Source organism: Sinocyclocheilus rhinocerous, unplaced genomic scaffold, assembly GCF_001515625.1.
Source record: "Sinocyclocheilus rhinocerous isolate Xijiao unplaced genomic scaffold, SAMN03320098_v1.1 scaffold658, whole genome shotgun sequence".
Classification (NCBI taxonomy): Eukaryota; Metazoa; Chordata; class Actinopteri; order Cypriniformes; family Cyprinidae; genus Sinocyclocheilus; species Sinocyclocheilus rhinocerous.
The window spans coordinates 564,728-588,490 of record NW_015650392.1 but is presented as its reverse complement, the minus strand read 5'-3'; the positions used below and the strand labels follow the sequence as shown (position 1 = coordinate 588,490).

The 23,763-nt window shown below is 40.1% G+C and overlaps 1 protein-coding gene and 1 pseudogene across 3 annotated transcripts; one reads left to right on the top strand and one right to left on the bottom strand.

Moving 5' to 3' along the window:
• Nucleotides 1-225: 225 nt before the first annotated feature.
• LOC107712014 (GTPase IMAP family member 7-like) lies at nucleotides 226-1,089 on the top strand (annotated as a pseudogene).
• Nucleotides 1,090-14,749: 13,660 nt separating this feature from the next.
• LOC107712026 (GTPase IMAP family member 4-like) lies at nucleotides 14,750-19,505 on the bottom strand. Of its 3 annotated transcripts, XM_016517150.1 has the most exons (3): nucleotides 19,330-19,505; nucleotides 16,511-17,340; nucleotides 14,750-15,814 (listed from the first exon to the last, which is right to left on the bottom strand). In XM_016517150.1, exons 1-3 carry the CDS (start codon nucleotides 19,343-19,345, stop codon nucleotides 15,782-15,784), a joined length of 879 nt encoding a protein of 292 aa, XP_016372636.1. In that variant the 5' UTR covers nucleotides 19,346-19,505; the 3' UTR covers nucleotides 14,750-15,781. The 3 variants fall into 3 exon arrangements, with proteins under 3 accessions (XP_016372636.1, XP_016372635.1, XP_016372637.1); XM_016517149.1 differs by lacking the exon at nucleotides 14,750-15,814 and having other exon boundaries at nucleotides 15,897-17,340; XM_016517151.1 differs by lacking the exons at nucleotides 14,750-15,814; nucleotides 16,511-17,340 and adding an exon at nucleotides 17,352-18,503 and having other exon boundaries at nucleotides 19,330-19,498.
• Between the last annotated feature and the right edge of the window lie 4,258 nt (nucleotides 19,506-23,763).

Below are 23,763 nucleotides of genomic sequence, written 5' to 3'. Positions count from 1 at the left end.
AATATTATGTATTATATCTTTCAGATGCATGTGCAACAAAATCACAATTTGAATGATTTAGGTACTGTTGTTTTCTTGAAAATATTGATATTATTATATGATAAGTATTATAATTATTACATATTATCACTAGATATTACATACGTTTATTTATACATTTAAACTGAAAAAGAATAGTAATAACTGTGTATAATCCATATATAATGAATGTACATTGCACAGTATATGAACAATCAAATTCCTATTAATCATCCAGATGAACCGCTCCGGATTCTTTTGGTTGGAATGACAGGGGCAGGAAGAAGTGCAACAGGAAACACTATCTTGGGGAAAAAAGTATTTAAATAAGAGTTATCCTCCTCCTCTGTGACTAAGCAATGTGAAAAAAATAATGCAACGGTAAATGGAAGAAATGTATTAGTTATTGACACTCCGGGTCTGTCTGATACCAGCCTAACTAAAGATGAGGTGATCGACAGAATTAAACGCTGTATCCTACTCTCTGCTCCTGGTCCACATGTCTTCTTAGTTGTGGTTCAGCTGGGCAGATTCACTGATGAAGAGGCAGAAGCTGTTATCATTCAAGCTGTTTTTGGTGAGGAATCCTCCACATACACCATGGCACTGTTCACTCATGGAGATCGATTAGAGGGCAGAAACATTCACAAATTTGTGCGTAACAGTCCAAAACTGCTCAGTTTCATCAAAACATGTGGTGGAAGATTCCATGTGTTTAATAATGAAGAAAAGAATCCAGAACAGGTCAATCAGTTGTTTGAACAGATTGACAAAATAGTCACTGGGAATGGTGGTCAGCATTACACTAATGAGATGCTTGACAGAGAGAAAGAATTTGAGGCAGAAAAAGGTCATATCCTGAAAGAGAATGAGGAGCAGAGACAGAAGAAAACAGAAACTCTGAGGGCTACATATGAAGGCGAAGCTTTTGAAAAAGCAAAAGAAAAACTGGACAGTGAATATGAACAGGAGGCACGTTGGCAAGCTGAGAAAAATGTTCGTATGCAAAATGGTGCGTTCTCTTTTCTTAATGATGTAATAACTTTTTTTCAAAAGAAACTTAAATCTTGAAAATAGCAAGGAAAACATTTCACTCAGATCAGGTGGAATCACATGCACTAAACTCCCTGCTAAACTAAAACTGTAATTAATAAAATATGCAGCACTCTGCAACAAAGACATAATGGAGATGTAGAAACTTGGCAAAAATGTTCCTGGCCTTTGCATGTATTGTTTTATGTACTGAAACATTGTGCCACAATGTATATTCAGGGATAAATACATATGATACATTATGTGTTTGTGTATATAAAGTTTAGGACTTTTTCTAGGTTCTTTAATCATAAACTAGGACTTAATGAGAATGCAAAACAGTGTGAACCAGGACAGGTTCTTCTTTTTTTGTCTATGAAGTGCACAATGCAGGAGCATGATGTAGCAGTCACATGACTGGTGTTATCAATTTCCCCCTAGTCCTTTCTCACAAAAATCAGAAATCATGTAATGCAGGGCTGGTTTGCAATGGGCTTATTCCTATGTTATATTAGTATACTCTTTTCTCATGAAACACTTTTAACCTTTTCTGTTTTGTCTGTTTTCCTAGCTGTTTTTAATTACAAAGAAATAAAATGTTACTTGTTTGTCACTCATATAGTTCCTGATAATATGTCAATTTTTTGACTTGTTTAACAAAAGTTTTGAAAGAAAGTCTTAATGAAAAGAAATTTGCTTTTATTCAGGGAGACATTGTGAGAGTTAAAGACAAAGAGAAGGAATTTAGAACTAAAGTAAGGATGCAAAAGAATGAATAGAGCTGAACAGAAATTTTATACAGGAAACGTAAAAAACAAGCATAGGAAGGATTGCAAGTAATGATGGCGAGAGAGGAAGGGTACAACAAAAGGTACAAATTGAAGATTATGTAAGGTTTGTTAATGAATGTAATCATTTTAGAATAGATTTGATTCTACGGATGCTAAAATGAACAATGGAGAATTCCAGTGGGCCCAGAACCCTTGCTAGCAGGAAGTGGCTGCATGTTTAGCTCATATTAATGTTAATAAAGCACCAGGTCCTGATGGTCTAAAGGGGGAGTGTTTTAAAAGCCTGTGGACATCAGCTTAAGGGGCTCCTTTTACACAGCTATTTCAGACATTACTGAATGAGTATACTGTACAGTCCCACATTTGTGGAAAATATCCACAGTAATACTAATCGGGGGCAACATTACACTCTTAAAAAATAAAGGTGCTTCACGATGCCATAGAAGAACCTTTTTTTCTAAATAGTTCCATAAAGAACCTCTAACATCTGAAGAACCTTTCTGTTTCACAAAAGGTTCTTTGTGGCGAAAGAAGGTTCTTCAGATTATAAAAAGGTAAGAAAGAGATGGTTCATTTAAGAACCTTTGACTGAATGGTTCTTCTATGGCATCGCTGTGAAGAACCTTTTAAGCACCTTTATTTTTAAGAGTGTACCTAAAAATTACAGGCCATTTTCTTTGACCTCAGTTCTGTGACCTACAAACCTTTTGACCTCAGTAACCAGTAACCTACAAATTAAAAGCAATACAGCTGGTCTTGGTGCAACTTTGTTCAAAGAGTCAATTTATTTCAAAAATATTATGGCCTTGAAGATTGGTGTAAAATGAAAGCCAGGTTAGGGAAGTTAAGATTAAGTGGTCAGGTTGTTGAGACTGGAAAGTTTTGAATATATGGGCATATATTTGGATAGAAGGTTGAGTTTTAATGAGAATGTAGACAATATTTTTAGGAAAGCAACTGAAAGGTTGTTTGTTATGCAGAAATAAGAAAGTGTTTTGATGTTAGTCAACAAGTCTTAGAAATGGTATATAAAAGGCATGATGAGATTCGCAATCGCGAACGGACCGAGGGGGCCCCTGCTCCCTACCTCGCGCTGGGCCCCGCCCCAGCTTGGGATGGCCCTGATTACATGTCATGTTCATGTGCAATAAATGACACATTGGACAGTAAATAAGTTATATGGCATGCATAACTCTAATTATTGAAAATGTGAAGAAAAAATGCCTGAGAAAATGCGTTTGGTTTTGAATCCTGCACCACTCGTGGCATATTTTTCCAGAACTACTGTTGGGAACACAGCTAGCCAATCCATTTTTGTTGAGCTGATGGCTAATTTTAACTAAACTGAGATGTACTACATTTGTGATTGGAATGACACATATCTGTCTATAATGCATCTGTCCGGCAGCCATATCACCCTGTAGCCCAAGACTGGTTACCCACTGAAGCTAAGCAGGGCTGAGCCTGGTCAGTACCTGGATGGGAGACCTCCTGGGAAAACTAGGTTGCTGCTGGAAGAGGTGTTAGTGAGGCCAGCAGGGGTTGCTCACCCTGCAGTCTGTGTGGGTCCTAGCGCCCCAGTATAGTAACGGGGACACTATACTGTCAACAAGCACCATCCTTCGGATGAGACGTTAAACCGAGGTCCTAGGATGTCTTTTGAAAAGAGTAGAGGTGTGACCTCGGCATCCTGGCCAAATTTGCCCATTGGCCTCTGATCATCATGGCCTCCTAACAATCCCCATATCTACTGATTGGCTTCATCACTCTGTCTCCTCTCCACCAATAAGCTGGTGTGTGGTGGGCGTTCTGGCGCACTATGGCTGCCGTCGCATCATCCAGGTGGATGCTGCACACTGATGGTGGATGAGGAGATACCCCCTGACAATGTAAAGCGCTTTGAGTGCCTAGAAAAGCGCTATATAAATGTAATGAATTATTATTATTATTATTATTATTATTATAATATACTAAAACAAGCACCATGCAACATACAAAACATACAGAATTTTATTGTTACTCTCCTTAAACCCCTAATCTTCTCAACCTTCACTGTCAAGCACACTACAACAAACTGTGGACAGATGGGCAATTGCACCTGTGGGTGAGCCCACTCAATGGACTACATTAACCATGCTGGTTCAACTGGTGGACCAGCATGTTTTTAGACTAGTCCCTTACATGCACATTTGGTAATATAGCATCTGTCAAAACCATCCATTTCATCTGCACAGAAGAGAAGCCACAGCATGACTGCGCAAGTAACTTGCAGGGGTTTTTTTTGTTTGATTTTTGTTTTGCTTCAACCACTAGTATGCCATTGCAAATTTAGCGCAGTGAATCTTTGGTCTGTCTCAGGACTGAATACATTTTAAACAGGACTGATGAAAAAAAAAAAAAACCCAACGGTTTTATCGTGCTACTGCTTTATACTCTGTAGATGGCAGTCTACACCAGGTAGCTGGTTAAGGCTAGAAGGGATACGGCGCTACTGGACATCAATACATCGTAATTTTTGTCACACTGTACAACAATAATTACTATTTTTTCATTATTGTAAGGGGTAGGTTTAGGGTTGGGGTAGGTGTAGACGTTAATAAAACACAATCTAATAGGTAGAAAATTAAATTGAATTGTTTTTTGACTTTTAGCAACTTTTTATAAGTGACTCAAACGATAAAAAGGCATTTACCATTTACATTTTTTAATTAATTAATTATTATTATTATTATTAAATTCCACAAAAAGAGGAAACCAAATATGCCTACACACATCACGTGAATTAAGTTAGCTGCTATATGCAGTTGTTTAATTTAATAATAGACTAATAATAATTTAATAATTGAATAATTGTTCATTTAAGAAACACTTTGTTAGAAGCCTGTACCTCCGATTGTTGATCAGTTAGTACACTGAAAAATATCCGGAAAAATGGAGAAGGTAGCTACTAGTAATTTTCCAGGACATTATCCGTTGTAACCATGTAACCCGAAAACACGAAATACAATGCGTAATTAAAAATGCAGGTAAAAAACCTGTGGAAAAAACAATACAGAAAATTCCTTCATATTAACATAGTAGATTGTGCCCTATTTTTACAGACTTTTTAGATTGTAGCATACTAACTACTAAAAAAACTGCTTAAAAATATAATTGTTCAGAATGTGTAGTTTTACTTGTCTACTTGCTAATAAATTAAAAAAAAAAATTGTAATCATTCAAAAATTTGCGTTTTCAATAATTCAATGTATTTAAAAATAGTTATTTCTATTTTAATATTATATCCTGCATTTATATTATTTTACGAACAAATCTAAATTAACATATCTAAAATATATTTTTTGCTGAGATTTGATGTAGTGACACAATTTTGTGTTATGATTACGTAATGATGTCATCGCGCAATGACATCGCAATGTCATTTAGCAACTTTTAGCAACAAATCAACCTTCCTTTATCAACTTCCCCTGAAAATTAGTTGGCAGCACTGGTGGTGCAGCAGTTCTTAACATAGAGGACATCCAAACTGCAACATGTCCAACCCATTTCTGCCCCATCTCCCTGTTTCCTGTCTCCTCTTCACTGCATTTGTTATTTAGCAAAAGAAAATAATAATGATTGAATGTCATTCATCTTTTATGAGCATTGGCAAATTTTGAATGTATAGCACAATGTATTTTCTTCTTCTTTTTTTTTTTTAAAGTGCAGAGGCAGAGCATTTCTCCTGGACTCCTGGACCATCAGCAATGACCTCAAAGTCGTGGATCCCATCTTTCTCTACAATACTTCTGTTGCTTTGTGCAATTGTTGCTGCTGTTGCAATAGGGATTCAAGTATGCTTAGATGTGTATATATATATATATATATATTTTTTTTTTTTTTTTACATTTTTTCAGTTTTTTTTTTTATAACATATATAACCAAATGTACTAAAAAGTATTTTATCTAAACACTTCTAGATGTTCAGGCAACAAATACATGACTTGGATGACATAGATAAATCTATCTATATCTATCTATCTATCTATCTATCTATCTATCTACCTATCTATCTATCATCATAATGCAGATCGTAATGTAATCTTTTGACATTGTGAAGTCTGCATTACTTTCTTTTTTGTGTTGCCAAAACATGCTTGACTTTGTAATAGAAAGTGTGATGTTAAATTTATATAATACAGCTTAAAGTTGTTCATGTTTTATCAGATATTTAAGACACATTCAATATAATATTCTTGTTTATGTAATAGTTGCATCAGTACATCATCCAGGTGAACCGCTCCGGATTCTTCTGGTTGGAAAAACGGGTGGGTAAAAGTGCAACAGGCAACATAATCCTGGGAAAAAAGTTTTTTAAATCAGAGATATCATCCTCCTCTGTGACTGGAGAATGTGAAAAATGTAATGCAATAATAAATGGCAGAAAAGTATCTGTCATTGATTCTCTATGGGCCGGTTGCACCAGCTGGATGTACACCCGGTTGTAAGACTAGGCTGGACGTAAAATGCGCTTTAAGTCGTGCGTAGAATTTATACCCATTGCCAGGGGCGTAGCCATCATTTCAAAAGTGAGGGGGACAGAAATGTTATATAAAAAATAAATAAATAAATATATATATATATATATGTCCGAATAAAACATCAGATCATGCACAGACTATCCTGTCTCTTTGAATTTAAATCTATATTTATTCACACCGGCTCTTGAAAACCTCTATGCGAACACACTTGCCCGAAAAAGTGCGGGGGACGAATTTACGTGATATTAAAAGTGGAGGGGACACGTCCCCCGCGTAATCTACGCCCCTGCCCATTGCACCATCTCGGCGTAGTGCTACGTCTGAGACTAAATCTTACGCCTAGTCAGAGGTAGGTGTAAAGTCAAAAGCAAAAATTATTTTCTCGGACATTATTCGCTTTTAGGATTCATGTCTGTTAGTTAATTATTACTGCAGATGTGAACTGTAATGTTTTCGGGCAGGATAAGCGATATCCATCACGAAGCTCGGTGTAGACCAGGGGTGTCAAACTCAAATCCTGGAGAGCCGGAGCCCTGCAGAGTTTTGTTCCAACCCTGCACCAACACACACATACCATGTAGTTTTCAAATAAGCCTGAAGGACTTGATTAGTTGGATTAGGTGTGTTTAATTAGGGTTGAATCTAAACTCTGCAGGGCTCCGGCCCTCCAGGAATTGAGTTTGACACCCCTGGTGTAGACTATAGCCTACCACACTGCAGACAGTAATTTAATACAAAGTATATTTCTGTACAGCATGTGATAATTATGCAGTAAAATATTACATATGAACTGGGATTATTAAAAAAACTGAACCATTTGACATCTTGCTTGGAAGGACAGTGTAAATGATTGGAAATATTTCACGTCTTTAATTCCATTCATTATTTGCAGCGTGCCTGCCATCCAATAATCGCAATAAGTTTTGTGCTTTGTTACTTTTAATCAGAAATAAATTATCAGCTTTCAAATTGTGTCAATTTTATCACAAAATACAAACTATAAACGTGTTTTTTCAGTCACAGAAAAACACCAGTAAAACACAAAATGTCACATAAAGTCACATTTACCTCAGGAAAGGCATTCATTGTGCATAAACTTGATAGTCAGCTATAAAAAATAACTCTAGAGAGAAGCATTGTATTACATTTATTATATTTTACTTATCCTTGATGAAACCGTTAATGGGAATGTGCAGGAAGACTTCAGATATAAAAACGCGGACTTGTTAGGAAATGTTTACTCAATGAAATCATGGCGCTGTGGCTTCACTTGTTATGATGTCTTGAGCAATTCAGTTCTATAGGCCTATTAGTAGTTGTAGCCATTGTGGCGTGAACGTTGTCTCAGCTATATCTATAACTGCGGGAGAATGTGTCAGCATGGACGTGCATTGTCTACGCCGGGCGTAGTTGCGCCTGATCGTAGTTTCAGTTGGTGCAACAGGTGTAAGTAATTATCGTAAAGCTGGACGTTGCAAAGCCCAGCGTAGGGCTTACACCCAGTTTTTTATGTCTAGCTGGTGCAAATGTCCCCAGAGCTCTAAACGGGGTGTAGAGCACCTTAGGAACGTATCCCTGCCTTGGTTTTAGGATGACTTTGGAGTCATTAGGCCCAAACTCAAGACAGGCAGGACTTACTGAGAGAGCCTGCAAGTCACCTACTCATTTAACCGATGCTAAAGCCAGTAGCAGAGCAGTTTTTAACGACAGGGTTTTCAAGTCTGAAGACTGTAGTGGCTCAAAGGGGGAGCCCTTGAGGGCTCTCAGGACCGTGGGCAGGTCCCACGCAGGGACCGGGTGGGACCGGTGCGGATTGAGCCTGCTGGATCCTCTCAGGAAACGGACAACTAAGTTGTTCTGGCCCACAGACTGTCCAGCTATAGGAGCATGGAAAGCTGCTATAGCTGCCACATAGACCTTGAGCGTGGAAGGGGAGCGGCCCTTGTCCAACAGCTCTTGTAGGTAGGACAATATCACTGATATGTCACATGAAACTGGGTCTTCGCCGCGGGTTGTGCACCAGGCGGAAAAGACTGACCACTTAAGGGCATAGAGGCGTCTCGTAGATGGGGCTCTAGTTTGTGCACCAGGCGGAAAAGACTGACCACTTAAGGGCATAGAGGCGTCTCGTAGATGGGGCTCTAGCCTGTGAGATAGTATTCAAGATGCTCTCAGGGAGATCTACTGATTCCCATCGAGAGCCCAGAGGTGCAGAGCATACTGCCATCATCTCGAGGCAGTTGATGTGTAGCCAGCCTTCTGCATCCGACCAGGAGCCAAAGGTCGGTCTGCCTTCGCACAGAGCTCCCCAACCTGTGTTGGATGCATCTGTCGAGACAACCTTCCTTCTGTGAATCAAACCCATAGTCACGCCCTGCTTGAACCACTGTGGGTTTTTCCAAGGGGCCAGAGCTGTTACACAGGCCTGGCTCACCCTGACATGAATGCGTCCGTGACGCCACGCATGTGCACGTTCTGGCGCGACTACCGCCCTCATGTGGGCTGAGTCGAAAACTGCTCCCAGGAACGAAGGTTGTTGGCTGGGAGACAGAGAGCTCTTGGCAAAATTGACCCTGAGTCCCAGGCGCTCTAAGTGCCTGAGAAGGAGGGACCTGTGGGATATTAGCTCAGCCTCTGACTGGGCCAAGATGAGCCAGTCATTGAGGTAATTCAGAATGCGGACTCCTGTCTGCCTAAGAGGGCAGAGAGCCGCTTCCATGCACTTCGTAAATGTGCGGGGAGCTAGGGACAGTCTGAAGGGTAGGACCGTGTACTGATATGCCACTCCCTCGAAGGCGAATCTCAAGAATCGTCTGTGATGTGGGGCTACCTGGATCTGAAAATAAGCATCTTTCAGATCCAGAGAAAAGAGCCAGTCCCCTGGGCGTATTTGAGAGAGGATCTGCTTCAGGGTAGTCATTCTGAACGGCCGTTTCATGAGGGCACGGTTCAGGTGTCTGAGATCGATGATGGGCCGGTTACTTTTGGGGATGAGGAAGTAACGGCTGTAGAAGCCTGACTCGCTCTGAGCTGGCGGAACCGTCTCTACAGCTCCTTTTGCTAGTAAATTCTTCACCTCGGATTGCAAGATGTGAGCGTCCTTGCTCTGCACTGAGGTGGAGACCACGCCGCGGAACTGTGGGGGTTTTCGAGCGAACTGGAGTGAGTAACCTTGTTTTATAATTCCCAGAACCCAGTCTGACACTCCGGGGATGGCCTGCCAGGCCTCGGCCCGTGTGGCGAGGGGTTGGATTAGTTCGGGTGGTGAGTCGCCATGCGGGGACTTGACACTCGTGATAACTGGAAGAGGAAATTTGCTCTCTTTTTGAAAATGTTTGTTTTTTTATTTTTCTCTCTATAACAGCGGCTGTTTGTGAGGGCGCTTTTGGAACGGACTCCATATTCACAACAGTTATTATAACAAACATACTGCCACTGGCACCCGGAACTGAACGGGGTGCTTGAGGGCACATCAGAGGGCGTTTTGGGGGTGGTCCGGCTCTGGCGAGATTTTGCCCCCTCCTCTTCCTGCCCAGCAGATCAGGACGACGCTTGAGGCACAGGATCCAACGTCAGCCTGGGCCGGGGTCCTTGGCGCTTTGGGTAGTGGTATGGGTAGCGTCTGGCCAAGCGGGAGCGCTGTCGGGGCTTAGGCTTCTGAGTTGGCTGAGCGGGCGGCGGTGCAGGTTTCGCTGGCTGCTGTGCTGGTGCAAGTCTGGGGCGGCTGGTGGCCGTTGCAGAACTGGAGCGCTTAAGCAGGAAGTGCCGCATTGCCTGGGACGACTTCTGTGCCACTGTAAAACGCTCTGCAAATCCCTCGACGGCGGGTCCAAACAGCCCCGTAGGGGAGACCGGAGAGTCGAGTAAGGGGACCTTGTCAGCCTCCTTAATTTCAGTGAGGTTTAGCCATAAGTGGCGTTCCAATAGCACTAGGCTGGCCATTTGCCTCCCGATGGCCTGTGCTGTAGCCTTCGTGGCTCGCAAAGCCAGGTCTGTTGCACTGCACAGTTCCTTGAAGGCTGCGGGGTCGGGTCCGGACTCGTCCATGCCTTGGAGGAGTTTGGCCTGAAAGACCTGGAGCACGGCCATGGATTGCAGAGCTGAGGCCGCCTGCCCAGCGGAGGAGTTTGCTTGTCCACTGAGGGCAGACGTTGTTCTGCAGGGCTTGGAGGGGTGAGCGACCTTCTCTTTCCATCCAATGGCAGTGGGTGGGCAGAGGTGCGCAGCCACTGACTCATCAAGAGGAGGTAGTTTTTCATAACCTCGTTCCTCAGCGCCATCCACTGAGGAGAGCGCAGCAGACGAGGATGTGCGAAGGCGAGCCGAGTTGGGAGCACGCCATGACTTTGTGAGCTCATCGTGGACCTCTGGGAAGAACGGGGAGGCTCGCTGACGAGGGGCCTGGTGGCACCCCGGCAGGAACCATTCGTCCAGATGGCTACGAGAGGGCTCCTCCGGCGTAGACCACTCCAGTCCCAGCTCTTTGTCCACTTTAGAGAGGACACGGAAAAGTTCGGGGTCCATCCCTGGCTTGGCGTCGCTGGGATCGGCAGACGGCAGGGGGGCGGGGTCAGTAGTAGAGCCCGACAGCTCCTCCGCGTCCAACGCTATTAGAGATATGCTGTCATCTAATAGCTCGTCCTCCATTACACCGAACGAGACCATGTCGCTCGCATGCACCGAGGGACGCTGGTCTGAGTGTTCAAAAAGGACGGGAGAAACCCCTCTGCTTGGTGAGGGCGAGGCACGCAGGATCTGGGTTGGCGTGAGCTCCCCTGCCCCGCTGTTTTTTCCTCACAGGTCCCTGGGAGGAAGAAAACGGGAGGGCGCGAGGGGCGGAGTCGCTCTCTGAAAAGAAAGCGATCCGACCGTGTAGAGAGGCGAGACTCATGTTCACGCAATGTGAACACTCCATCTCGGTCAGAGGGGCTTGCCCAGACAGGAAACGCACTCTGAGTGGCCATCATCAGCGTGCAGTGCAGTCCTGCACGAGCAGCAATGATGGCGCGGCATTTGAAAAAATGCTGCTCTTTTAGAACGGAAATTTACTTTTTAGGCTTCGCCGGATGGCGGCAGGGGATGAGCTGGTGTCTGGGTCGAACGCTGAAAGCGGCACGTAGAGCGGGCTGGAACAACAGAGAGGCACAGCGGAGAAAGCAGCTTCTGTTCACAGCAAGGCGTGTCAAGTGCGAGCGCTTCAAGTCCCGTAGATCAGTGAAGAGAAGATCGTCGTCACTGAAGGAGAATTGATCTGAGATCCTATGGTGAAATGCCCGCTTATATAGCCAGATGGTCCCGCTGCCGAGCTATTGGTTCGTCTTTCAAATACTGCACGAACCAATGACCGTGTAGTTACACTGTGCGATTGTAAAAGTCTTCAGTCCTCTGAGAAAAAGGAGCTTTCCACATAAGCGTCTGGCGACGCAGTACGAGTGAAGTATCGAAAGGGAACTTACCACAAATGTCTGTTCATACCTGGTATTCAATCTGAAGTCTTGGTAGTTTTAGTGCTGCAATTTTGAGCATTCTATTACCTTAAATTAGTATCCTAGTTCATATTTTATAGTTTCTTAGTTTCTTGGTTTCTTAGGCCTACACACCCATTTTGTGTGTGTGTGCGTGCACTTCTGATTCAAGCCTTTGGGTACTTGATGTGGATTTGGTTGCTGTGGGTACCTCTTATTAAAGTTGTGTACATGGATCCCACCCTATCATCCTGTCTTGATTCACACAAATTACACTTGAAAGGCTAATAAACGGCAATTATGGAGAGATGTATTGTAATACAAATATACATTTCCTATGAAAATTAGGTGATATCAGTGGCGGCTCGTGGGGGGAGGCAGGGCACAGCTTCCCCATAATTTTGAGGTGAAAATGGGAGGAGGACGATTTAATGTTAATAAAATTCACAATTCATTTCAGTTCATGTCTCAGAATGTGTATTTTTTGTTTGTAATTTCACAGATGTACCATAACGTGAAAGCGCCGCTTTTCTATCAGTGGCGGCTCGTCGGGGGAGGCAGGGGAGGCACAGCTTCCCCATTATTTTGAGGTGAAAATGGGAGGAGGACGATTTAATGTTAATAAAATTCACAATTCATTTCAGTTCATGTCTCAGAATGTTTATTTTTTTTTTGTAATTTCACAGATGTACCATAACGTGAAAGCGCCGCTTTTCTATCGCGAATGTGCCGAATCTGCTGATGTAATTACAACCGCTAAGTGATAGAGAAGGGGAGGGGGAGGCCGGAGGAGGGCTGCATAGACATAATAAATACCTAGACGCCTCATTGGCCGCTCGACCGCACGTCAACATCGCCGCCATATTGGTGAAAGCAACTACCATATAGGGACAGGCGAAAACATACCTGACTCGTCGGCAGCTTGGGCATCTAAAAACCGTCGCACAATAATAAAAATAGATCTTGGGGTATTATCTTTCACAGGTAAGACTGAACAGTTGTTTCTGTATGTTTTTTGGTCATTTTTAGCTTTATGTTGACAGCTTAATTAGCCACCAGTGTCAGACTATTAATAGCTAGCGATATCGCTAGTAAGCTGTGAAAGCTGAGACTTTATATGAAATCAAAGTTTAAATTAATTCTTAAGTTTTAACTTTATATTGTAGGTTATATCATAAAGTAAATTGTGTTATGAGCACAATATGTACTGTGAGCACTTTGACAAGACAATGCCAGACTGTCGGGATTAGGAATGGAGCTAATTAAATCATCTCTCTTTAATTTCATTAACGTTACTTATTTACAAAGAGTAAGTTTATCATCACTTGATTATAAGGATTTCATAGCTTATCATAAATCTGTGGACTTATTATTTTTTTCTTCCTTTTTAGCCAATTGCAAACATGACAACGCAAGCCTTAAGGAAAGCTGAAGAAAGCCTGTTCTATGCATTTTCCAAACCTAACTAAATAACTGGAGGCAGAGTTTTTATCCAGAAAAAACCGCAGCTCCCCCGTTTACCTCCATTTATTTTTAAGGCAGTCTTGCCTTCACAAACATGGCGGACGCGTTGACGTATCACAGCAATGGCTCAAAGCGGCCAATAAGGCATCTAGGTATTTATTATGTCTATGGACGGCTGAGCTCTCGTGCCTCCGTTGGTAAAAAAAAATAGCCAATCACCATTGAGTGTTCACTTTCAGCGCTGAGGAGTGTTGAGAAAAGAACCCTCGCAAGGGAGGCTAGCCTCCCTTCTGATATCAACCAATCATCAAAGACGTAAATTATGTGATATTAGTTTGAACGTCTGCCGCTGTGCTGATAATGTACCAAGTACTTATGATGAGTAGCAATATTGAATATTTGATTGCCAACAGATTTACCAAGCTGTCATTCAAACAGTATATACACAAATTTCATCATAGAGACGTAAATTACGTGATATTAGTTTGAACGTCTGCCGCTCGTGATATTGAATATTTGATCGCCAACAGATTTACCAAGCTGTCATTCAAACAGTATATACACAAATTTAAAAAAGGGAAAACCGCCTAAGCTGGATATAGGCTACAGCAGTTGGCTTAATTAAATCGCGCAACAGGCAGCTCTCTTTTAACACAGACTTTTAAGAAGGGATGGATGTTTGCTTCAAGTGATAGGCCAGGTAAGTGAAATTATATTATCTTGCTGTATGTATGTTGTTTTCTTTACGTTTTCTGACTAAAAGCAACCTAAAAGCCATTTTAAAGTGGCAAATAATAATAAATAATCAGCTGGGATCCCAGACCAATACAATTACTTTTACTTTTACTTTTACTTTTAGTCATTTAGCAGACGCTTTTATCCAAAGCGACTTACAAATAAGAAAAAGTAATTAAAACTAAAAGCTAAAACTCTATAAATACTATATATTTACACACACACTTTCCTGTGTATCACAACAAATGGCCAAGCAAAGCGCACGGCACTGACAAGGTACGCGATACAGTACGAGACCAAACGCGATTAAAAAAGGAAAACACTTGAGTGTGTTAGTGTGCCTCCTCCTCATCATTTTATACTGAGTGACTTTTAGACACAATATTTCAATTTATTTTCTCTGTTTTTCTCAGCATACTGTTTCTAATATGTTTGCCACATTTTTCTGTGGCAGAAACAGTAAGTGTAGTTTGCCGTTCTGATTTCAGCAAGTCTCTTGTTTCGCTCAAATGAAGAATCAATGTTTTGAATGAATTAGTTCAAAGAATCAGTTCACAGAAAAATCCCCTTCACAGACTATCAGTCTGTCTGGAACTCGTGAACAGACAAGCGAACACTTTTTGATAGTTAAGTCTCACTTAAAATGCGACTCTTTTGCACCTGGCATTAATATCCTTTTTTTTGGCGACCAGATCACACATGGTCAGTGCTAAATTCAGGTGTAAACAGGGTCTAAAACATTTTCTGATTGGATCCCTGAAACCAGGCAGTCATTTGGTACAATAAAATGTAATTTAATGAGATGTACTGCATAAGTTTGAATGTGGTACAATGATATACACACACACACACACACACACACACACACATATGTGTGTTCAACACATACAATATATAGGTGTTCAACAAGTACAAACCATTCACTGATTTTGTCCAAGTTTTCTCATAATGAACTTTTCAAGAATAGTAAACAGAAACTCTGTGATTATTTTGAGAAATGTGTTGTTTCTCTCCGCTTTCTCTCTTGCCTCCCTCTCTTTTCTTTCCCACGGCTCTGTTATGGCCTGATTCAGAGCCTCTGCTTCATATTTGATTTTCAGATCCTCCAGTTCTTTGCTTCTCTGCTCTTCATTTTCCATTAAGATTCGCTGTTTTTCCTCTTGAATTGTGATCTCTGCCTTCTCAAGCATTTCATTGGTATAAAAGTGCCCTCTATTCTCAGAAATCATCTTGTGCATTTTTTCAAAAAGTTGCTCAACCTACATGGTATCTTCGTTCTCATTATTAAAAACATGATATCGCTTCTGGCATTGCTCAAAGAGTGTCTTCAGATCAGGATTGCCAGCGACAAACTCTTGAACATTTCTACCCTCAAACTTTTCTCCATGTGTAAATAAAATCATGGCGTGCTTACTTGCATCTTCTCCAAAGATCTTGAGAAAGATGTCCACGGTGTCTCTGTCCTCTTTTGTGAAGCGACCAGGCTGAAGCGCCAGTAAGAAGACATGTGAACCGGGAGCAGAAAGGGGAATACACAGCTTAATTCTGCTGACCATCTCCTCTATAGTAAAGCTGGGGTCAAACAGTCCTGGTGTGTCAATAACAGCAACCTTTGTGCTGTTCACATTCTTTGTAGCTTTCCAGCAAACCTTTGTCACAGACGATGATGACAAATTCACTTTAAAAACCTTTTCACCAAGAATAGTGTTTCCAGTGGCACTTTTTCCAACTCCAGTTTTTCCCAAGAGAACAATCCTCAGCTCTTCACATGGATTCTGCTGCTCTGGCACTGTTTAAAAGCAATGAAAATATAAATTGTATTACTGCATAATGTAATGTTACATCATTTACATGTATATAAAGTCTGTTATTCTTCAAGGAGGTTATGTGCCTATGTTTTATACATTTATTTTTTCTTGATAACAAAATTGTCAAATGTGTTCAAGATCACAATGTTCACTGCCGTGTCTTTCAATGAATGTCAGTTGGAGATTTTCAAACTTTAATCAAGTTTGCACCTTGGTTTAGAAAAAAATAACTAATGAGAATAACTGCCTTTAATTCCACGTTTCAAGCACAGCCAAACTCAATCAAAAAAAATCATAACATAATAATCTATAATGACAAATTTTCTGTTCAGTTTTTTATTTAATAACAAACAATGTTTACACCAGAGTCATTGAAATTTCGACACACCGTTTCCATCAACTAGTTTCTACATTTTCAGATTCATGTGTTTTATAGAGGACAACTGCATATAATTCTTGAAGTTTAAAATAGTGAATATGCATGCTTTCTTCCAAACAGGCAATGTTTCAAATTCACATTTGTGTACCTACATTTCAAAGTGTTCTACATAGATGTAATCTCTCAACTGTCTCATTGAAACAATTAGTGTACCTGCTATATTGCTATCATTGAGTAACTATTTTTTCATCAGCTTCTTCATAATAAAAAACAGTGGTACTAAACCAATTAAATACACCTTTTTGTTGTCCTTGTTGAACAGGCTGTGCAACATTTCCCAAAATGTTTCACTTTGAGTAACATCTGCTTCCACCTTTGTTACTATCTCATCACTTGGGGCACTCAGAGAACACTCTGGGATTTTACTCTGTGTTGTTGTCTTAGTAAATGCTGCATACATCAACAGAGCTGCAGCGGCAGCAGTCGCAGCAGCAGCAGTGTAGAAGTGGCGTGTGTTCCAGGACTTTCCCTGCTCCTTGTTTGTCCTAACATAATATTTTTTGTTTCTCTTTCCCAACTGACTGTCCACTTTCTCAAAGAGCTCACTGACCTGACATGTATTTTCCCTCTCAGTATTATTGAACACATGATATTGTGAGCCACATTTTTGGATCAGTTTCTGCAGGTTTTTATCCTCCCTTACAAACTCATCTACACTTTTATTCTTAAGTTTGTCTCCATATGTAAAAAGCACTATTGTGAACGAATTCACATTTGAGCACAACATCTTCTGGAGAGTGTCCATCACATGTCTTTCTTGCTCAGTGAAGCGACCCAACTGAATAACGAGGAGAAAAACATGGGGTCCGGGTTCACACAGAGTCAAGGATCTTTCCAGCTCCTGCTCTACAATTGTATTAGAAGCATCACTGTTTAATAAGCCAGGAGTGTCCACAACAGTCACTTTCCTCCCACAGACAACAGCATCCCTCCGTTCACTTGTGGATGTGAGAGAAGTGGCGCTGAGGTCTGAGAGAAACTCTTCTCGGCCCAGAATGGTGTTTCCTGCTGCACTCTTCCCAACCCCCTGAAGGCCGACCAGAACCATTCGAAGGTGCTCCTTCCCTCCTGGAAAAATTGAACTTCATTTGTTCAAAAAGAAACTACTTTGTATATTAACAAACACACAATGTTACACAAGCATTGACCATATAAGCATATGCTTAAGGCATTACATATCTTAAAAAAACACAAAATCTTTTACAAAATTATTTTTATTAATATCACATTTACATTATAATTATGCATTGCAGCACTAAAAGAAACTATAGTGATCCAAAATATTTTTTTTCCATTGCTATAGCATTGAATGTATAGACAGTACAAAATGTGGTATAAAGTATAAAATATGGAACAGTAAGTGCTATTGTCATTTCTTTCTCAATAATTGTGCTAATCAATGACGGTTCAATGACTGATTAAGCAATCAGAAAGCTTGTCTCATTGAAGAGGGCAGGTTTTCACAACAACAGCAGCAGCAACAGCACCTCCTGCCACTGCCAAACCAACTTTCAGAAACGTATTGTTTCTTTCCGCTCTGTCTCTCGCTTCCTGTTCACTCATTTTTAGTTGCAGCATAAGTCTTTCTTTTTCTTCTTCTATTGCTCTCTCAGCTGCCTGAAGCATTTCGTTTGTGTAATACTCTTCACCATTTACAGTCACAAGCTGGTCTATCTGTTCAAACAGCATGTTGACTTGGTTTGGATCATGTGTGTCGTTGTCAAAAACATGGTATCGCCCGCTTGTAGCCTTGATGAAGTTCAGCAGATCAGGACTGTCTTTAACAAACTCATGGATGCTTTTCTGTCCACGCTTCAACTTGTCGCCATGAGTGAACAGCACCATGGTGTATTTTGATGCTTGTTCACCAAAGATTTTCTGAATTTGCTCCACAGTATTTTTTTCCTCTGCTGTAAATCTCCCAAGCTGCACAACCACGAGAAAAACATGAGGGCCGGGCGCAGAGAGCGATATGCACAGTTTTATTTTTGCATCAATCACAGTATTTTCCTCTTTTGTGTCAAACAAGCCTGGAGTGTCAATAACGGCCACTTTGTGCTGATTAACATTTCTTCTGGCTTTATCACATTCTTTGGTCACAGAGGAGGAGGACAGTTCTGAATTAAACTTGTTTTCTCCCAGGATGGTATTTGCTGCTGCACTCTTTCCTACTCCAGTTTTTCCAATCAGCACAATTCTTATTTCATCATTGCTCTTCAGATTCATCTGCACTGTTAAAGGACAAGGATATTATTACATCTGTATTATTTATTAAGGGTTGGAGGGACTTTTTCTCTGGTAAAAGGTGGGAAAATAGCTACAGACCTTTAATTTAACTGCAATAAATATCAGTATTTTTGTGGACAATTCAGTGGTGTATAGCACCCATTGTTAAAATTTTTGCAAATCCTTTCTTTATCTGTTTTTATCACGTCTCTTGGCCCTGCTGATTAACTAACAATATTGGAACTGGCAATGTTCCGGAGATACAATTTTGAGTTCCACTTGAGATTCCTGAAATTTCGAACCCTATTCTAACAGAAAACTTCTAAAATGTTGTAGATGAGTGTTTATAATGATATTCATTATGCCATGAATTCTTTACCACATGAGTGTCAAACAATTGGTGCATTCTATGCATTACAACCAGATATTTTGTGATCTTCAGTTTCACAATCATGAGGAAAACAGCCACCACCATTTACCATGAACAGTATATGACATGACATGAAAACCTTGCTTTTGGATAAAGATTTTATTTTGTATTATTTGATGTTGTTTTGCATGTCAAATCATAATATTAATACATGAAATGCTCTACTACACAATTTACAAAATTGTGGCAGTCTTTTCCCAGTCTTTTTCCATTGCAGCTCTAATATGCTAATATCCTTTAATTAATTGTTGTTTATTTCAGTGCTCTTCTGTATTTGAATGTCCAGCATAAATTACTGTAATATACAATATTTAAATGTTATAGTAATAAAATGTATGTAAAATATTATTATTACACATGTAAAAACTTTACAGGGATGTGAAGACAAAATAAAGTTTTACCTTCTTTGGTTTCCATAGTTTTGAAGAAGTGGATGGGTGTAGGTATATTTGTAGAAGTTTTTGTTGTTGTTGTTGTTGTTGTTGCACTCTGCTGAAGACTTTCTGTCCTGTGGAAAAGTAAATAGCCCAGGCTTTTTATATTCTGCCTATTTGAGCCCTCCCATATCCAGATAAATGTTGCAAATATGCAAGCATGCTGGGTGAGTCAGTCTTCAGAATGAGGTGTGGAGGTAAGGTTGGCATCAGAAAATCAGGTCACAACAAGTAGGATAAAAACCTTGGCACACCACAGTTTTCCACATCAAGCGCCGAGTTTTGATATATGGTTACAGTACAGCCTAGGGCATCAACACAGCCTGAGATGACCCTGTCTGACTTCTTTAAATGTGTGTTTTAACACACGCCTTTGAAAAACAAACTTTGTAAATTTGCCAGTGACACATTCCATCACAAAATTCCCATCCATTTTAGATAAATGCACACTTCAATCTGTTCTACTAAGTTAAAGGGTAAATGAGGGCAGTGGAGTCACATAATCCCTGACAAAAAGACTTTTTTCCAGTCATTTTTGTTCTAAGTAAAACTTAAAATAGATTTCACAGCGGAGTGTTGCTGGAATGTGCAAATTCTTTTCAATACAAATGGCTTATGCAAACATGAGACCTCGTTTAAACTCTTTCTCTTTTATTTGGGATCTAAACAGCCCTATCACTTGTAGTGTGGATTGTTCTTCTTCCTAGATTTGGTAGGAAATTTCACGTTTCCATCGCTTTGTATCATGTGCCACAGTATACAGCGGGTACGGAAAGTATTCAGACCCCCTTAAATTTTTCACTCTTTGTTATATTGCAGCCATTTGCTAAAATCATTTAAGTTAATTTTTTGGCTGTATTAGATCAAATGGGTGCTTCTACTAAATACTGAGCAATGGGTCTGAATACTTAGGACCATGTGATGTTTCAGTTTTTCTTTTTTAATAAATCTGCAAAGATGTCAACAATTCTGTGTTTTTCTGTCAATATGGGGTGCTGTGTGTACATTAATGAGGAAAAAAAATTAACTTAAATGATTTTAGCAAATGGCTGCAATATAACAAAGAGAGAAAAATTTAAGGGGGTCTGAATACTTTCCGTACCCACTGTATATCACTAATTTTAGTTTCTAAAGAAGAGCCATGTACAACCATCAGTGAATAGCTTTTTTTTTTGCAAGAGAAATACGAACTACACCAACAATGTAGATGTTGAAACACCTGTGCAATATTTGTGTGCAATATATATTTCTGTTGGCGATTTTTCAAAATATTTTCTTATGTTTCACATAAGAAAGAAAGTCATACAGGTTTGGAGTGACATGAGGGCGAGTAAATGAGGTAAACTATTCCTTAAAGTTATTTTTGTTAAATCCCAGGAACTGGAAATATATACAGTTTGAGATTTGAGAACTGGAATTTGTGTAAAAACTATTGAAACTATTAAAGAATTGTAAAAACTTTAAAAAAAAGAACATCCATAGTTATATTAAATCAACCTAAACTAATTCTGCTGGAATTAAATAAACAGCAAAATAGATCCATTGAAACAAAATAGTAAATGTAATTTAATGAGTAAATATTCCACTAAATCATTTAAATGAGAGACAACTGAGACAGCAAATCGTTTTCCATTTAGAATTTGCATTATAGCCTACAATAACATTCCTCAAGAAAAATAGAGAGTGGTTTCAGAAAAAAAAGCACACGCAAGCACAGTACATTATCCTCTAAAGGATTCATTACTTATTATGTAAAGCATCTGTAATTCATGGAAACACAAAGAACAACAACAGATTCATAAATTATGCTGTTTCACAATGTTGCACTGCCCTACATGACTAAATGTTTGGAGGCATCAGGTGACAGAAAGACAACAGAAAAATCTTTGAGCATGCAAGTGTCATTGGATGCTCCTCCCCTTCACACATTCAGGTATAAAGAACAGTGGGGGAAAAAGAAAGTTGAAACTAAAATAAAGCTACAATGCAATGAAAGGTATGGGTTCAACTTACAGATTTACAGAAATTAACATGATAGCATTGCAAATACCATTAATGTTAATTAAATGACACAGTTCTAGAAATAAACTACAAATAATTCAAATGCATCATATTAATATCTGGTTAACACATATTTGAAACCACAGGAAAACACAGCCAGTCTAAAGGACATGAATCCATTGCATCCAAGACCTGGTTTCGGTTCTTCTTTGATGCTAGTGCAGTTGGTTTACGGGTAATTACCACTATCACTATGAAAATATCATTGCTTGTTGTTTTGACACTGCTCTGTAGCTTCAGAATAGCTTGAATGTTAGTGAAACAAAATGGCTTTGTGGTTAGCGTTGTTGCTAGGCCTCAAAGTATAAATCAGTCTTACAGTCTTTCTGTGATCATTTGCATTATGATTTCATATTATATATGAAAATCCCTTAGGCACTGATGGAATATTCCAAATATGCTGTTTGGAAAGAAGACTGTCCTTTCAACTGTCAGACAAGCAAAAGCTTGTACTGTGTTATTCCTGCTGTGCAGTACTTTCTGAGCTGTGTACAATGAATATACTTACTGTCATTTATGAATTTCATGTCATGAAATCATGTACAAGCCTCTTCAGGCTCACAAACTTAAACAATTGTGATTAATTGTGACTTGATTATTTACATATTTACAAAATGAACAGGATGCCTAACTTAATAGGAAATAAAAAAAAAAAATACAAGGTGGAACTTTGGATGGTGCTTCAGACTGAGGACCCTATTTTAATGATCTAAGTCTAAAGCGCATGGCGCAGGTACACTTAGGGCGTGTCCGAATCCACTTTTGTTAGTTTAACAATGGAAAAAACAGTCGGCGTGCCCAGCGCATGGTCTAAAAGTGTTGTCCATATTCTCTTAAAGGGGTCATATGATGCGATTTCAAGTTTTCCTTTCTCTTTGGAGTGTTAAAAGCTATTCATTAAAGGTGCAATAGGTGATTGTCTTCAGAAAGCTTCTAATCAGACAGCTTCTAAATCAGCTACTGTTTTGTTATTAGTTTAAGTATTTGCTATTGACTGTTCAAATGCGGAGTTTTGCGCATCGTGTGTGTGTGTGTGCGCGCGCGCGCGCGCGTGTGTGTGTGCGTGAGAGAGAGAGAGAGAGACAGGGTCACATCACAGAGTCAGCTGTCTTAACCATGGCTTGTGTACTGCAAACACATACCAGCTTCATCACGGTGTCTGTCACGGCAAAGTCAGAATTACCTCCTCTCCTAGGTTCACGAAACGGTCGTCCATAAAATGCATTGCTGTTCTGTTGTAAGTAATCTTAAAGGGGTCATATGATGCGATTTCAAGTTTTCCTTTCTCTTTGGAGTGTTAAAAGCTGTTCATTAAAGGTGCAATAGGTGATTGTCTTCAGAAAGCCTCTAATCAGACAGCTTCTAAATCAGCTACTGTTTTGTTATTAGTTTAAGTATTTGCTATTGACTGTTCAAATGCGGAGTTTTGCGCATCGTGTGTGTGTGTGTGTGTGTGTGCGCGCGCGCGCGCGTGTGTGTGTGCGTGAGAGAGAGAGAGAGAGACAGGGTCACATCACAGTGGAGTCAGCTGTCTTAACCGTGGCTTGTGTACTGCAAACACATATTCATCACTGTGTCTGTCACGAGACTCTGTTCCCTCGATATGATCCCTACACAGTGTTCAATGCTTCCTCCTCCCTGAGCAGGGGAAATCCGTTGAAGTTTACTTCACTTCGGAACATGGGCTGGAATTGGGAACCGCTGATGTAGACTATTGTAGTAATGTTGTCTCTGGTATTCTGGTCTGTGAGCGTAAATACGATCAGGGGGCGTGGCTTTGGACGGCGACTGCAGGGAGGGTGGGACGTTCGCTTTCAGTGCTATCAGGCTAAAGTTAGCATTTTCCAAGATCTCCTACTGCACCTTTAATAGATAAGATCCCTAAAGTTGCAAAGACTAAAGTCTCAAACCCAAAGAGATATTCTATTTAAAAGTTAAGACTCGTCCACACCCTCCTAAAACTCCTCGCTTAAACACGCCCCCACATGTCTACCTCGGGTCTTTAGCGACCCGGGACATCATTCTCTACCCTCTCCTCCCTCCTTTTTTTAAAGTTAGACATCAACTTTCTTAGTATTCCTCAATCTATTAATTATAAACAATATAAAAAGAAAAAAATAGTAAAATATAAAAGAATGCCTGTTTTCTGATAAATTTTTTGTAAAAAGTGTAGAGACCCGAGGTACGTAAATGTGTAAGTATTTTTTTCCTGCGCAATTATATTTACATATCTGATGACTCAATATGTGCAATGCATCTTTTTTCCTCAAGGTGGCACTGTTTGATACACAATGATGACGTGACGTTTCACTCATAATTACCGCAGGCATAAAACAAACG